The 15,156-nt window shown below is 43.2% G+C and overlaps 1 protein-coding gene across 1 annotated transcript in view; it reads left to right on the forward strand.

The window, feature by feature from the left end:
- Nucleotides 1-4,022: 4,022 nt before the first annotated feature.
- The window catches only part of MND1 (meiotic nuclear divisions 1), a 70,991-nt gene continuing 59,857 nt past the window's right edge, over nucleotides 4,023-15,156 (forward strand). The window contains exons 1-4 of the mRNA XM_090036433.1: nucleotides 4,023-4,249; nucleotides 8,605-8,670; nucleotides 10,199-10,256; nucleotides 13,662-13,810. Of these exons, the coding sequence (XP_089892559.1) occupies nucleotides 4,247-4,249; nucleotides 8,605-8,670; nucleotides 10,199-10,256; nucleotides 13,662-13,810 (276 nt within the window). The 5' untranslated portion in view covers nucleotides 4,023-4,246. The remainder of the gene's footprint in view (nucleotides 4,250-8,604; nucleotides 8,671-10,198; nucleotides 10,257-13,661; nucleotides 13,811-15,156) is intronic.

A 15,156-nucleotide genomic window follows, 5' to 3' on the forward strand; every position in this document is an offset into this window, starting at 1 on the left:
GCCCTACCAACTATGAAGCCGGGGCCAGGAGGCTGCAGGAGGACACAAATGGGAACAGAGTGATCAGGGAGAGAAATCAGAGGTGGCAGGACACAAGGGGAAAGCCAGAGAATGGAGAGACAGGGGAAGTTCGAGGCAAGAAGTCAGAAAGAGACAGGGATTGGGGAGAAGGCAGAGGCGACGAGACACAAGTGGGAATGGAGAGAGAGAGAGACCAGGGAGAAGGCAAATGCAACAGGACGCAAACAGAGAAACTGGGGAGAGAAGGCAGAGAGAGACTGGGATCGGGGAGAAGGCAGAGGTGGTGAGACACAAGTGCGAATGGAGAGAGAGAAATCGGAGAAGGAAGCGGCGGAGGATAGAGCTGGGAAACCAAAGAGTACAGCTGGAAGGTCAGTGGAGAAAGGGAAAGCCAGAGCCAGGGGGGATAGAGGTGGCAGAGAGGAATGAAGCCCAGAGGGAGGTCAGAGAGACAGGGATTTGGTTGGAAGCCTGAAGCAAGACAGAGACCAACTCCTGGTCAAAAATATCAGTTTTTATTAGACAGGCAGTATACTATACAGTTCACAAAGTTACTGGTTCCTATACACACACACAAGCACTTGCACTCACTCTCTCTCTCTCTCTCTCTTTCACACACACACACACACACACACACACACTGGTAGCAGGAGAGAAAAAGGCTTGGTGGGGGGTTGAAGTCAAGGTGTGTAGGGACAGAGTCCAGGTCCTTTGCTTGGGGAAGGAAGGTGGGTGATAGCTACCTATCCTGGGCTGTGAGTTGATCCTCGATGGCCAGTCCGTGTCTTCTCCATCAAGGTGTTGTCCAGAGGGGGTCACCAGCAGGGGCTCTGGGTGGATAGGTGGCATGGCGCAGTGCTGGTCCAGATTAAGAGGGCATCCCAAGACATCACACTCTACCAACCCTTTTATAGAGGTGGGCTACCTGGGTCTCCTATGGGAAGGACATGTCCAGGCAAGGACAGTCCTGCTCAGAGCATACGTGCAGATCCAGGTGTCCTCATTGTTTGGTAGGACACAATGGTGGGGTTGCTGGTTTCTGCAGGGTCTTTATCTTCCAAATGTTGGGTTTCTGTAGGTTCTTTATCTTTCAAATGCTGGGCTTTGTCTCTGTTCCTGGCTGAGGTTTGTGGTTCCTGGGTGAGTCAATGCAAGGCAATGGTCAGGTCATTGAGTTGATCATTCAGTAGAGGCCTGCTCCCATTGCACCTCAAGCACCCTCATTCATTCCCATTCATTCAGGAATGAATTTACATGAGACTGGTTAGACATGAGCCACAGTTAGAACATAGGTTATACCAGGACAAAGGACACAAGATGGAGGCTTGATATACAAAATGGAAACTTGACATTACTTTACAGACATGGGTCTAAATCATATACATTCAATATAAAACAGTAAAAAATCAATGCAAACATAATAGAACACTATTTACAATATAAAAGGGGCTTTTTACTATAAGGGAACATAAGAACTTAGCTTACTTGGTACTACTTGTAATCACTTATAAGGGATAGAGAGGGCAGAGAGAAAGTCAGAAATGGTTGGGGAAGGGGAGGGAATGTATTTTTAAATAATAATAATTTAAAAAAGAAAATTGGGTTTTTTCTACAAACTGACAATTTATAGGTCTTCATAAAGGCCTACTGATGCCTTTATGTGAGAAAAGTGTTACCAGGTCTAATTATAGGATGGGGCTAATGCAACACAAAAAAAAAAAGAAAAAAGCAGACTCATTGTGTCCAACAGTCACGTTCTGTGCTACCAGAAAGGGAACCCATTTAGGACAGGGGTAAGCACCCCCTGGCATGTGTGCCAGAGTGTGACATGTAAAGGCATTTTGCTTGTCATGCATGCCTTGGGGCGACTGTGGGGGAGCTGGAAGGGCCTGATCCTTGTTGTGGCAGCACAGCTCTGGCCCCTCCCCTGCTGCCCACCTCAAGGCATGCGTGCAGCCACCACCAGCAACAAGCCGGGCCAGGGATCCACGGACCCCAGTGCAGCTGCTTGCACCTTTCCTGCCACGTGCTGCAAGCAGCCTGGGCTCAGTGGCAGGTATGCACATCTGAGGGTAGATGGTGGGGAAGGGGCCAGGGCTGTGCTGCCACAAGGATCAGGCCCCTCGTGGCTCCCCTGCCATCTGCCCCTGGCACACTAACATCTTGCAAGTTGAGGTTGCAGGTGAAAAACTTTGCCAACCCCTTCCCTAGGAGCATGAGAAAGGCCTCAGAAAGGCTTATGATACTTCTCATACGGTCAAGCTGCAATGATGGGATAAAGTGACATGCACAAGAAGATGTGCAAGAAGCTTTATAGCATGCTGGATTAATTTCTTGAGCATTCATATGTTCTCTAATAGGGGTTGCCAAACTTTGTAACTATAAACCAAAATCCTGAAATGATTCAAAGCTGTAGGACACTTAGGATGGACATCATAGAGGACAGTCCAGTTGCCCTTTGTCCTCTATTGATATGAAACCGGATACCATTATGTCTTCTATTTTTCTCTTGAAGAGAGAAAATAGAGGACATAAAGGCGTCGGGTTTTGTATCAATAGAGGACAAAGGACAGAGTAGCAGAAAACCGTAATGTCCTCCATGATGGCCACCACTAAACTTTCAAGGGCAGGTCCTAGAGCCATTCGTCTGTCCCCAGAGCCCACTAAGTCTCTTTCATATGGAGTCACATTTAGACTGCCCAGTAGAGTCATGAGCCATGACTCCATTCTATGACCTACATTTCATGTATTGGCATAATTCATTATAGTGGAATTAAATTAGCATTAGGACTTTGGGAGGGGGGGTGGAGCGAATTTTGGATTTAAATTTGTTTCTTTTAGTGTAGAACAACTGCATACTATTTACTGAAAGTCCTTTTTTGTTCCGGTTGGCTTTGAAAATTAGAAAAATAATTAGTATAGCTTACATGAGCTTTTTTCTTCAATTCTTGTGATAATTCTGATAATCCTAATAGGTATATTTTAAATTAAGTTTAGAAATGTTAACAAATGCTTAGCAAATTGCTAAAAAGGAAGGAAGGAATTAAGCTGAGGGGTTATGACAGGAAATCGAAACTCTTAAATTCTCCTACTCCCTTCCCCCATGTCTTATTTTTGGCAACTACAGCTGGTTGAAAAAAAGAGAGTAAAAAATAGCTCTGATCCTGCAGACAGGTGCTTAATTACACACTTAATCCTGGGCAGCTCCCCTTAACTGCAAGGACCTACTTACAGGTCACAAAGTTAAGCATGTGTGTCAGTCTTTGCAGGCGTAGTCAGACTTTCTACTTTTGCAAGCTGTTGTCCCAAGGTGTGAACGAAGTCCAAGCCACCTGAAGATGTGGGTGGGTATGGGGATGCGGGTGCCAGGTAAGGTGAGGGAGGTTGACCTAAGGTGGTCTGCGGTAACTGTGAAAAGTCCTCCAGGATGTGAAAGCTAAAGCGCAATAGCTGACCTTTATTGAAAGGGAGGTAAGTTAATGTGGTTTAGTTTTCTGTAACCCTAAGACCTGGGACAAGCCGAGCACCCAGGCCAAGCCCTTCTCCCTTTCAGCAACCTTTTTCCTCTGCCCTTTACCTATCTGTGACCTTTGCATGGGCTCTCAGCATCTTATCTTGTGCTCCTCAGCCTCATCAAAAAGGAGTGCCCCGGAGGACAGGGCAGAGCCATCCTCAACCTTTCTAGCCTTGAGGCCCCTCTCAGAGAATCCCAACTTGTTTCACACCTGTTTTGGACTACCGAAAAGAAATAAAGAGCTGATCTTCTGCAGCCAGCCCACAGCCGGGCAGAAGCCTTTAAACGCTCTGCCTTCTTCTTTGAAACCTCTGGCTTTCACTCCTGACTCCTGTGCGCACCCCCTGTAGCACCCGGGATCTCAAGACACCCCACGGCGCTGCAAAGGAAAAGCTCTGCCTTAAGGAGCAGGCCCGCGCTTTCCTAAGCCGCAGCCCACTCCAGCGACCGGGCCGGCTGCTTCGCTGAGCCGCGACCAGAGCTGCACGCACAGCCCTGCCTCAGGCCCCGCCTGTGGACGCAGGGCTGGATCCGCCCGGCCACGGCCGGCCCGCCTGCCTCCCGCGGGGCCCCGACACCTTCAAGCAGCCGCCGCCGCGCGCGGGGGCCGCCAGGCGGCGCTGCAGGCCGCCGCCTCCCCGTGACCTTTCCCCTCCCGGAGGCGCCGAAATCAAAGTCCGGCCCGGCCCGGCCCCGCGGGAAGGAGGCGGCATGGTAAGGGTAGGGCGGGGCGGGATCCCTTCGTTCCCTTCCCTTCCCCCCGGCTTCGTCCGGCACAGTCGCCCGCAGCCGCCCCGACCCTTCCCTTCTGCCGGGATCCGCGGGGAGCAGCCGCTGTGTGGGAGCGGGCCTTCGCCTGGCCTCGGGCCCCGACATCCCCGCGGGGCCGCAGACTTAGCAGTGGGGGACTGGTAGCAGCTTATGGGGGGGAGCGGGTGCGTGTGCCCATAATGGGGGGGGCGGAGTGTGTGTGTACGTTCGTGTGTACACAAACACACATGCCCCCGTGTTCATATGTATACGCACAGATACGGGTATGCACAGACACGGATATGCATGCAAAGGAATGTGCGGACATGCACGCACGGACACTTGAATGTGCACACACAGGAATATGCAAATATGTACAGGGAGTCCTCGGACTTAAGACACTATTGGTTCCTGAAAACTGCAAAAAGTCGAAAGTCGAAACGCTGTAACTCGGAACCAATTTTTTCCCCACAGGAAACAACGTTATAAATGGGGATCGGTTCCTGAACCAAGGACCGATACCCTATTTTCACTAAAAATACCCCAGAAGTTTGTACTCAATCTATTATAGATGAACAATATCACTACATTAATGTATTTATATTGTAAATAGAGAACATATTGGTCTGGAAGGACTTCTTTGAGATGACTTTGCTGGACTTTTTGAAGGGGTTTTGGATGGGCTTTTTGAAGGGTTCTTGGCTGGAGTCTTCTCGGGAGTCTTGGCTGCAGGATTTTTCGGGAGTCTTGTCTGCTTGCTTAAAGAAAAGGTTCGAGGAAGTTGGGAGGGATGTTCTCCAGGGAGATGGACAACACAGCGAACCTGTTCTCTGGCATGGCGTGGTGTTGGATCAAGTGTTGTAAAGTTGAAACTGACGTCAGGAAGTTGAAACAAGGTGTTAATTTATAAACCTTGTAACTGCGAATCGTAAGTCAAGGACTACCTGTATATGCACACATGTATACACAAATGTTCACGCATACACGGGTATGTATACACAAATGTGCACACATGTATCCACACGGGTATATGCACAACTGTATACACACAAATGCACACGGATATACACAGATGTGCACACAGGTATATGCATGCATGTGCACACACACAAACGATATATATATACACACACACACAGGTCTATGTATGTGTGCACATGCGCACACATAGAAAGATAGATGTGCAGCATTACTGGTTTAGGTAAGACCCTGATCCACTGCGAACCAGCCCTGCATCACTCATCTGGCCTGCATAGGTAAAAGTTTGAGCACCACTGGTCCAGAAGAAAACAACTTGAATCCTGGGGGTCTCTGGGAGATGGCAAATTTTCTGTCCACAGCATAAACCCATACAGAGCTGGGTAGCGGCACTAGAGTACTTTTCTGGTTCTCTGTAGAGCATGATATGGGTTGCATCATTTTGGTTTTAGTAGAATCTGATAACATTGGCCCATTCCTTTGTTTTTTTCTGAATTTGATGGTATGCTTGATGTTGCTTTTAGTCTCCCTCTTGTCAGTGCTTTAGATGAGGAGATAAAGTTTTCCCTGCAATCATTCTTTTGGTGGGGAAATATCTTGTACCATTTTGTGGTGAAATTGCCCAGTGTTATGTATAACAGCTGCACATAGTTACCATCCTGGTAGTCCTTTGTCTAATGAGGGGGTTCATGAATTTAAATGTCAGGACTTTTTCCATTCTATCTCCAATTTATTTAATTTATTTTTCTTTGGCCCTGTTCAATGCAATATTAATTAGCAGCTCTCCATATTATTTCCAGTAAACACCTTTAAAGCCGTGTCTGTTATTCTTTTTATCTGGTTATGGCAGGCTGCCCATAGATCAAATTAATTTTACCTGGAGGCTGCAACTGTTACAATAGACCATGGAAACACAGCTTGAACTAGGCCCAGTAATCGTAGCATAGCAAAATTGCAATGTAGAAGGGTTTGGGGAGGATTTACATGTGCAGTTTCCCATACATCCAGATGCGAATAAAATCTATAATAGCTTCATTGTGGTTGTATTTAGGTCAACACAGTCACATGAGCCTAAAGGATCTTTTCCACACTCAAGTAAAATTTATACAGCATGATGCCAAACCTTAGTTAAAATATCATGTTGCATATCATTGTCTTTAATTTTATCACTGCTGAGATTACTAAGCTGTTTGAGGGGGAAGGGGAAAAGAAAATTGCTTGTCATTTATTTTTCTCACTTACATAGTGATGCAATATTTTAGTATTTGTAACATCAGAGTGTTTGTCATAGTAACTGGTTGGGAAGTCAATAACCCAATGTGGTATAGCTGAATATAAGGTTCATCTGATTTAGAAGGCTTTGGTTAGATCAAAAGGAGTCAAAACTTGTGGAAGAGGTGATATCCTCTATTAGACCAACTAGATATTTGCAGGCTTTTGGGCGTGCACACGCTTTTCTGTCAGGTATAGGAGAGAGCAGAGACTGTAAAATTCTCCTAGGTAGAAATGAAAATTCATATTTCATTCATTTGTATTGGTTAGGTCAGGTTTGATACCTTGCATTACTGCTGTTTCTTGTGTATGCATCATTGATGGTTCATCATCAGTCTTCTGAAGTACAGGTTTTTGCATGAGACAGATTTTTTTTTTTTTTAAACCCCAGTCATTGTCTTTATTGATATTTGCAGCTACTGATTTCAAACCTTTGCACCAGCAGCATGTAGCTTGTTTCAGAAGGAAGCAGTAGTGAAACTAACAAACATTGCATTGCTTTTGCTTGGTGGAAGCTTGGAATATGTTAGGAGTAGCAGAAACGAGGCCTGATTTCCCTCCCTGCCGCCCCCGCCAAATCTCTACACCTATCCACCTATTCTAGGAACTCACCAGATAACTTTTCCTCTAGCTAATACATGTTCCATGTACAAGAAACATGCACAATACATTTTATCAATCTGTTAGTTTGATTCAAATGGTAGGCTACCAGGTTTAAAGGCACACTTCTACTTGAAAATCCCATCTGTCTGAAAAAAAATTAGCATCCTATGGTTATAAACCAGGGCTGATTACCTGGTGGCCTGTAAGCTGCCTGCAGTTCCTGAAGGTTTAGGCTGTGCCCCCATCATTGCTCCTGCCTCGGCAGCTGGGCTCTCCAGGCTACCCCTCTCTCTTCGATTTTCTTCTTGCTGCTGCTCCTTTGGGACCAAGGTGTCTGTGCTGTGCAGGCAGTGGCAGAGGGGCTGAGCTGCCCCCATTGTAAGTGGGTGTATGGCTGTGAGGGGAGGAGAGGAGGGTGTTGTGTGGGACTGGGGGAGCCAGGCTGTGTGTGCTGCAGGGGTGAGGGTAGGCTGTTCACACTGTATGCCTGAATGAGAGGAAAGGTGAGAGCCAAGCTGGCCATGCAGCACATGTTGGAGTGGGGGAGCTGGGTATTCCACATTGGACCTGAATGCTCCACACTGCCTGCACCCTGAGGAAGACCCCTGGGAAGGGGGTGCCTGCACAGCGAGCAGTCCTCAGTTTGTAGCCTGCGCCTTGTGCAATCCCCAGGACTGTGGACCGCACCTGGGGGGGGAGGGACAACCCCAGCTGCCTGGAAGTTGGACAGTCCAGTTATAAGCTATCCTCAAGTGTAATATAACTACAAAATACTGGAGCAGAAAATAGTTCTCATTTCTACTTTTTGGTAGTAGGCAGCAACTTGCGTGAAACCTATTCCACTGTTCTCCCATGTGTTCAGTCAGTATCCCCTGCAAACTGTTTGATACAGATGTAGGGAAAAAAATCATGTAAAAAGTTAGAAATACCCCCAGAATGGTTGAGGGACTTGGAGGGAAACAGCTGTCTTTTTTTTTTAATGACCTGTATTTCACATTAGTAGCTTCACTGTAATAAAAACAATGTTTACAGTAGTGAAGGCGTCCAACAAAAGCAAGTCCCCCACTGTGTAAAGAGTAGAAATAACTATATTTCTGCTTTTTTAAGGGCAATTGAGCATTTGAATAGACTTCCCAGATTGAATGGAATACCTTTTTTAGAGCTAGTAAGGTAAGATGGATAAGGAATTATGGGGATGTAAAAAAAATAAAGGACAGTGAGTAGGAAATGTAGTAGATTGCTTAGCAAATCAATTCCTTGAGACCATTAATGTTTTTGGTAGATTAGCATGGAAAGGTCTTCCTTTGTGAAGAAGTCTGTCCTGAGGGAGTTGTGTGGGATGTTCATTTATTTAAGGAGAAATCAAAGAAATAGCTCTAGGATTAACAAGTGTGAGTTCTGAACAAAATAGCAATTCCTAGGATGCTCTGGTATTAAACTGCAGTATCTATGTTCTCCCATTTTAGTCCAAGAAAAGAGGATTGAGTGTTGAAGAGAAGAGAAGCCGCATGATGGAAATATTTTTTGAAACAGTAAGTAGAATTTTTTATTTATCATCGTTCACTTGGGCCCAGTGGTTAGAATTCACAATGCACTTAACTGTCTACTGTGGGTACTGTAGTGGGAAATATCTTTTTGATTTCATCACTGTTAAATTTTTTAGTTAGCTTTTTTTTCCTAGACCAGATTGGCTTCATTTGTACTTGCAGAACCAGCAGTTGCTGACAGTAGATGCAGTTGAACTGGTGCTGAATAGAATTTGGCACCAGTTCAGCTGTATGTTATGTTGACCCTTTTTGTCAGCAATGGATGAGTCATCGACAGTGAAGTGGAATAACTAAAAGAATTGTGTTTCCTGTAATGCTTTCAAATGTAGTGCTATCAGTTTCCTGTAGACTTTTCAGATTAAAGTACAAAAGCCAAGAAAACCTAAGTTAGAGTTTCCATAATGTCGGTAATGGCTGCTGAAATATATTTCTCAAGCCCTTTTCATTGTATGGGGGTTGCCATACGTCAGAGGTTGACCTGAAGAACTTCAGTTCACGTACAGTGCAGCAACAAAGTGAAAGTATTGGGCATTTGGGACATTCTCACTACTTGACTTGTTCTGTAGGATCCAGATATTGTCAATTTCACACTGTCACTGCATTATGACAGGAACGATCAAATTGGGACACGGAAGCAATTGAAGTTGGAGAGTCAGAAAGGGACGGATCAGAGAGTACACACTAAAGGAGGCAGTATGTAGGGGAGATCAGAATGACAATCCTACAGCAGAGGTTTCATTGGGCTTCTGACATAAGTAATTCACATATAAATTTAATGTATTATTAATCATAATTGTACTGGTATGCTTCAGTGCCTCATCAATGCAGAATGTCTGAAGAGACAGTAGTTAACGGTCTTAGTCAGAAGTCAGGCAGAAAACATGGCAGGGTACCACCTTAGGGTGCCTGTACATGTGTGGGGTGCCTGCTCCAATGCATTCTAATTAGATTAGAACAATTAGATTAATTGAATCTGCTCAAGTATTCTTGTTAGAATGCTCCAGCAGCCTCACCATCATGCGTATTCAAGTGTTCCCATGTTTCAAAATGGCGGTGGGGGTGCTTTACCTAAAGCTTGTCAAGTGACCTTTAGGTAAAGCGCTCCCGCAGTCATTTTGAAGCGCAGGATGCTGAATACACAAGAAGCTGTGGGCATTTTAATTAGAGCAGCTCTCACCCCAGAGCACATATATAGATGCCATTAGAGTCTAAGTAGATCAGACAGGCATAAGCTCCTATAGCTGATAGCCTACTTCATCAGATTTATTGAGGTTTTAGCCACTCAGACCTGAAGTTGTACCATGTAATGATGCAATTAAATTAGAGTAACAAAGAGCATGGATTATGACAAAAGGCAGTTTCTTTTATTTTTAAATTACTTGAGTTCTTTAATTATGAGTAAAATGCAAATTTTTCTGGAATAATAAGTATATGTTAGATTTTTCTTGGGTATTTCTTGGGATTAATTTAGCATGGGTCTTTCAGAGCTGATGTACTTTTTGTGTTTGAGCAGAAAGATGTGTTCCAATTAAAGGATGTAGAGAAGATTGCTCCCAAAGAAAAAGGAATTAGTAAGTGTTTACAGCATTTTAAAAAAAATATGTGGAGGCATTACATATTGTTTAGTGGAGAGGCCTTACTTTGCAAATTCTCATTTTGCAGGACTGCTTTTCTTTTCTTGTTGCAAAGACAACTAACTGCATCAGTTTATTGGTTTGTGGTGGTGGTCTAGTTTGAATAAACACAAAGACAGAATGCAACTACTTTATTACTGATATATGTAACTTACTATATTGGACTGATTATAAGTCTACCTTGTTTCCTCAAAAAGAAGAAAAAAACCCACCCTCCTAGCTGATTGATTTTTGACTGACTTATAATGGGGCTGCCAGCATTTTTACTATTATGGGCACACACTAAAACACCAAGTAAAAAATGTTTAGTCCATTGTGTCCTTTCTTTTATTATTTGATTCACAAGAGCAATAGCAGTGCATAGTCTTTATCTATACTTACAGAATTACATACAGGGAAAAAGCTGTTGTTCCTAAAATTGAACTTGAAAATAGGGGATTGACTATATGCAAGGTCAACATAATCAGAACAATATAGTATATTGAACATGAAGGCCAAAGCTTACAAGTGTGGGTTACAAAAGACTGGATTCTGAAATTCACACTTTCTAAATATATAATGCGATTCTCAGAGAAGCTGAGATCCCATTGAGATCACTGGGTGCTCTTCATCTCTTGAGAATCATGATGCATTGTTGGCTAACTGTGGATTTAAGTGACAGATTTTAATCTTTGACATCTTAAAATTTGGCTCCAAATATGTACACAAATAGTTTTCTGTTACATTTCTCCAACAGTACTACAAAGCAGTTTTACATAGAAAGTATCTCAGGTTTAATATCCAGGACCATCAATAGAAATCTGATGCCCATTAGTTACGATTATGGCCCAGGATAACTTATCTTGGGAAAACTTTAGATTTATTTAAATGTTCTGTTCTCATGCCTATATGAACAGTGAGACCGAATGTCCACTTTCTTGATTTATACATCTGTGTGATGGTGATAACAGAGCTATTATAGATCAAGAAAAAGCAGTTGTGTTGTAAGAGCTACAGGGGGATCTGCTATAACTCCACGTACATTACTGCAGTGGTACGTTATTTTTCAGTTATGTTAGCAGATAAAAGGTACTCATAGAAGCCTCTAGAGATGCAAGAGTATATCAAAGGACATTTATTTGTATTCATGGGATGTTAAATAAGATTTTTTTTAAATTACTGTAGAGACTCTCTCACAAACCTTTATAATACAATCAAACCATATATAATCTGCCAGTAGAATCCTTTAGAAGCTTCTTTATACCTGAGTATTGAAGAATAGTTACTGAAGATCATTAATTTAATTGTTTCTTATTTTCAGCCTTGAAAAATTCTACTGCCTGTGTTGAATGGGAAACTTTCTTGGGCAAGTGTGGGGCATAATCCATTAAAATTTTTTTAGCCCGTCTGATTAAGAGAATGACCTTCCATCTGACAGCTTAATAGAAATTAATGTAATACATGTTCTCCCAGTTCCTCTGCAGCTGTTGATTGCTTAGAGTGGAAATTACCAGATACAATTAAAAAAAATTACTAGTTAAGAAGTGTTAGAATTAAGGTTGCATGGACAACTGGTAATCTGCCCTCCTGTATGGGGGTGAGTATATATAATGATGCTGTTTTTAATTATGTGGTAACAGATTATTCCTTTTCACAATATCTCTGTCTTAGGCTTTAGTCATCAGTCTTTCACTTTTAGTTTCCCTTCTACATTACCTCAAGTGTATGGTTGGCTTGAATCTTAAAGTAATGTAAAGCAGAGGTTGGTAATCTGTAGCCCATGAGATGGATCCAGCCTGGAGGCTCTGGGTTTGGCCTGCAGAGCTGTGACTTCTGCTCCCCTGCACCACAACCGGCTGCCAGGAGCTTTGGTGGAGCTGTCCCTACTTTGTGCTGCAGTCAGCTGGCTGGAGCTTCAGTGGAGGCAGGCTCTCCCTGTGCCACACTATAGCTGGGTGGCAGGAAGAAACAGTGAACACAGCCACGTTCTCGTGCCTTCCTGCTTCAGACCCACGCTGGGTCATCTGGTTTCCCTACCAGAAAATGTTTCTGACCCCAGTGAAGGTAGTCATTGACAACATTTTCAAGTGGCGGGCAGAAGGAACCTAGTTTGGTTTCTTTTTGCCACTTTGGCTGCAGCATGGATGAAGCCGTCTGCCACCTGGCTGTAGTGTAGTCCCTCAGCTCCGTGGGCTTGGTGGCCTTGTAGGCCATAGGCTGCCAACCCCTGATTTAAGCTATTAAAACAGACTCTTAAAGACTCTTAAGACTATAGCATAAAATGTAACATCATGAAAGCATATTTTGCCACAGAAAATGGAATTTGTTCCATGTAACTTGATTCCTGGCAACTTCGGAGACCAAAAGAGCATTTGTCCAGAAGAGAAATTTATGGGTCTGCCCTTGAGTACTCCATCTTGACCAAACACTACAGGCTTATCTATGCAAGATCACAGGTCATGTCCTTTTCACTAAATAGGTTTATCTCGCCTTCTTCCAGATCATATTAATCTATCAGCTGATTTCCTTTATTGATAAATATATTTCAAGCTGGATTAGATCAGGACCCACAATGGGAAACTGATAGCAAATTTTCTTTAATAAATTGTTTTGTGCACAATATTGCCATTGACTTCAAAAGGATTCTCTGTATGAGTGGTTTGTAGCATCAGGCAGATGCCAAAATGGAGTAGTCTCTTCAGAAATATGTTCATGGGGTAAGAGTTACTGTATTTACCGAAATATAAGATGACTCCCCAATAATTTGATTCTACACATGGAAAATGTATAAATGTATTATAAGTTTCCGTGTATGAAATCTAATTATTGGAGGATCACCTTAAATTCATCCTTAATGAAGTGATGAGGGGCACTGTAATGGGGCAGGCAGTGGGGGATGGCAGGAGGCAGATGGTAAGGGGCATGCAGTGTGAGAATAGTGGGGCAGCCAGTGAAAGAGGCAGGCAGCTTGCCCCCTGCTGCCTGCTTTCCCTCCCCCTCACACTAACCCTCCCATTGTGCTGCCCCCCCATCCCCTCCACAGCCTCAGGCTTCCCCAGTTCCCCCTTCGTCTCTTCCCCACATCCACACCGCTTCTTCCCCCCCACTCCACCCCGCACACTTTACCTTTGCTCTTTGCTGGCAGGCTCCTTCCTTCCTACAGCCTGCGGCACAGAGCATGGCTCCAGCCTGGCTCCATAGCAAATATGGTACATTTATGCTGTTGTGGTTCTGTAAGCAGTTCCTGGGGAAGATGAGAACAGGTAGAAGTACATAAGCTTCTGTTATGCTTACTTATTTGCTACTAATTTTTTTCTTTATTGGGTCTACTTAATTTTAAAATGGGTTGCTTTTGTTTTTTAGCTGCCATGTCGGTGAAAGAAGTCCTGCAAAGTTTAGTTGATGATGGGATGGTGGACACTGATAGGATTGGAACTTCCAATTATTTTTGGGCTTTCCCAAGTAAGGCTCTTCATGCCAGGAAGCGTAAATTGGAAGAACTGGAGACTCAGGTAAATCTGTGTTGGGGGAAAAAGACTGCTTGTTTGCCTGTAAGGGGTAAAATTTTTCATTGTTTGACAGTCCTTGCTACATATCAGCAGCTTCATTAGCAACCAGATAATGACGTTATTTTTCTGCTATCCTGTTCTTCCATCGGAAAAGTCCATTTGGAAGCAGAGGGGTGCATTAAAATATATGGTTCAGCTTTCAGAAGATTTAATTGTTGTCTTACTTGCTCTCTATTTCTTGTATTCAGGGTGGGGAGTCTACTTATCAATTTTGTGTATTTATAGTATAAAAATAACTAAAATACCAGAGAAACTCTTGATAAACAGGTTTATTTCCTGATTGCATGACAGCTGATTTGGCACAATTAATTGATTCTTCAGTGAATGGATCATGAATGCAAAATTCTTATTCCTCTGGGAAATGTTCATGTGTTACACCCCCCCCCCCCCATCCATAGCTCTTACACTGCCAGTACAAATTGAAGTATTGATAAATTTTTTCCAGTGTGGAAAAAAATGGGGCTTTACCCTGAGCAGGAGGAAATGAAAAGTGATTTGTCTTCAGTTATAGTCTTAAGATGTCTGCAAGATAAATGCAGTCATCTAAGCACCAGATGACACAGCTGTAGAGGGGACCATTTTAATTAATTCATCTGAAATACCAACTGTAAAGCAGTGTTTTTGTTCACAACACTGTGTGGGAAATTTAATTGTTTTAATATCCTTTGCTGAAGAATACCCAGTACATTTTTAACTGTGAGTTTCAGAATTCTTAATTATATTTTGCTGTTATAGCAAGATTTCCCTACCTATACTGTTTAGAGAGAAATAAAGAGCAAGAGGCTTTACATTTTTATCTGTAGTACATGTTACAGCAATTCGGGTTTATCTAATTTGTTCTTTTTAAAAAAGCCCCCAAATTTATCTTTGAAATGTGAAAGCTCACTAAAAAACAGGTGCTTGTTTTGGAGATCTCAGATTCTTTTGCTTCTGTCTCAGATTCTTTTGCTTCTTTTGCTTCTAAGTACTGTGGGATGTACTCTCTGCCTGAGTGGTGCCTCTTCAACTGTGTAGCTCCTTTTCTTTTATCTCCAGTACTTAAAATGGTTGTTTTTATTACCTCCCTCTCTTGTTTTCATAACAGCTTTTTTATTCCTCTTGGAGTTCTGTTCATCCTCCCTGTTCTACATTGCTACAGGCCTCTTAGTCACTTCGTCCTTTTTGTACCTAAGAAGACTTAATGGTAGGCTTCTAAGGCAGTTAGTATTGTTGTGTTTTAATTTAAGTTAAAATGAACGGAGGGATTGTCTGCTTGAGTGGATTGGGGTTTTTTTCTCGGTATAGGTTTC

This window comes from Crocodylus siamensis, chromosome 2 (genome assembly GCF_052110815.1).
Source record: "Crocodylus siamensis isolate JL-2025a chromosome 2, ASM5211081v1, whole genome shotgun sequence".
Lineage (NCBI taxonomy): Eukaryota > Metazoa > Chordata > Crocodylia > Crocodylidae > Crocodylus > Crocodylus siamensis.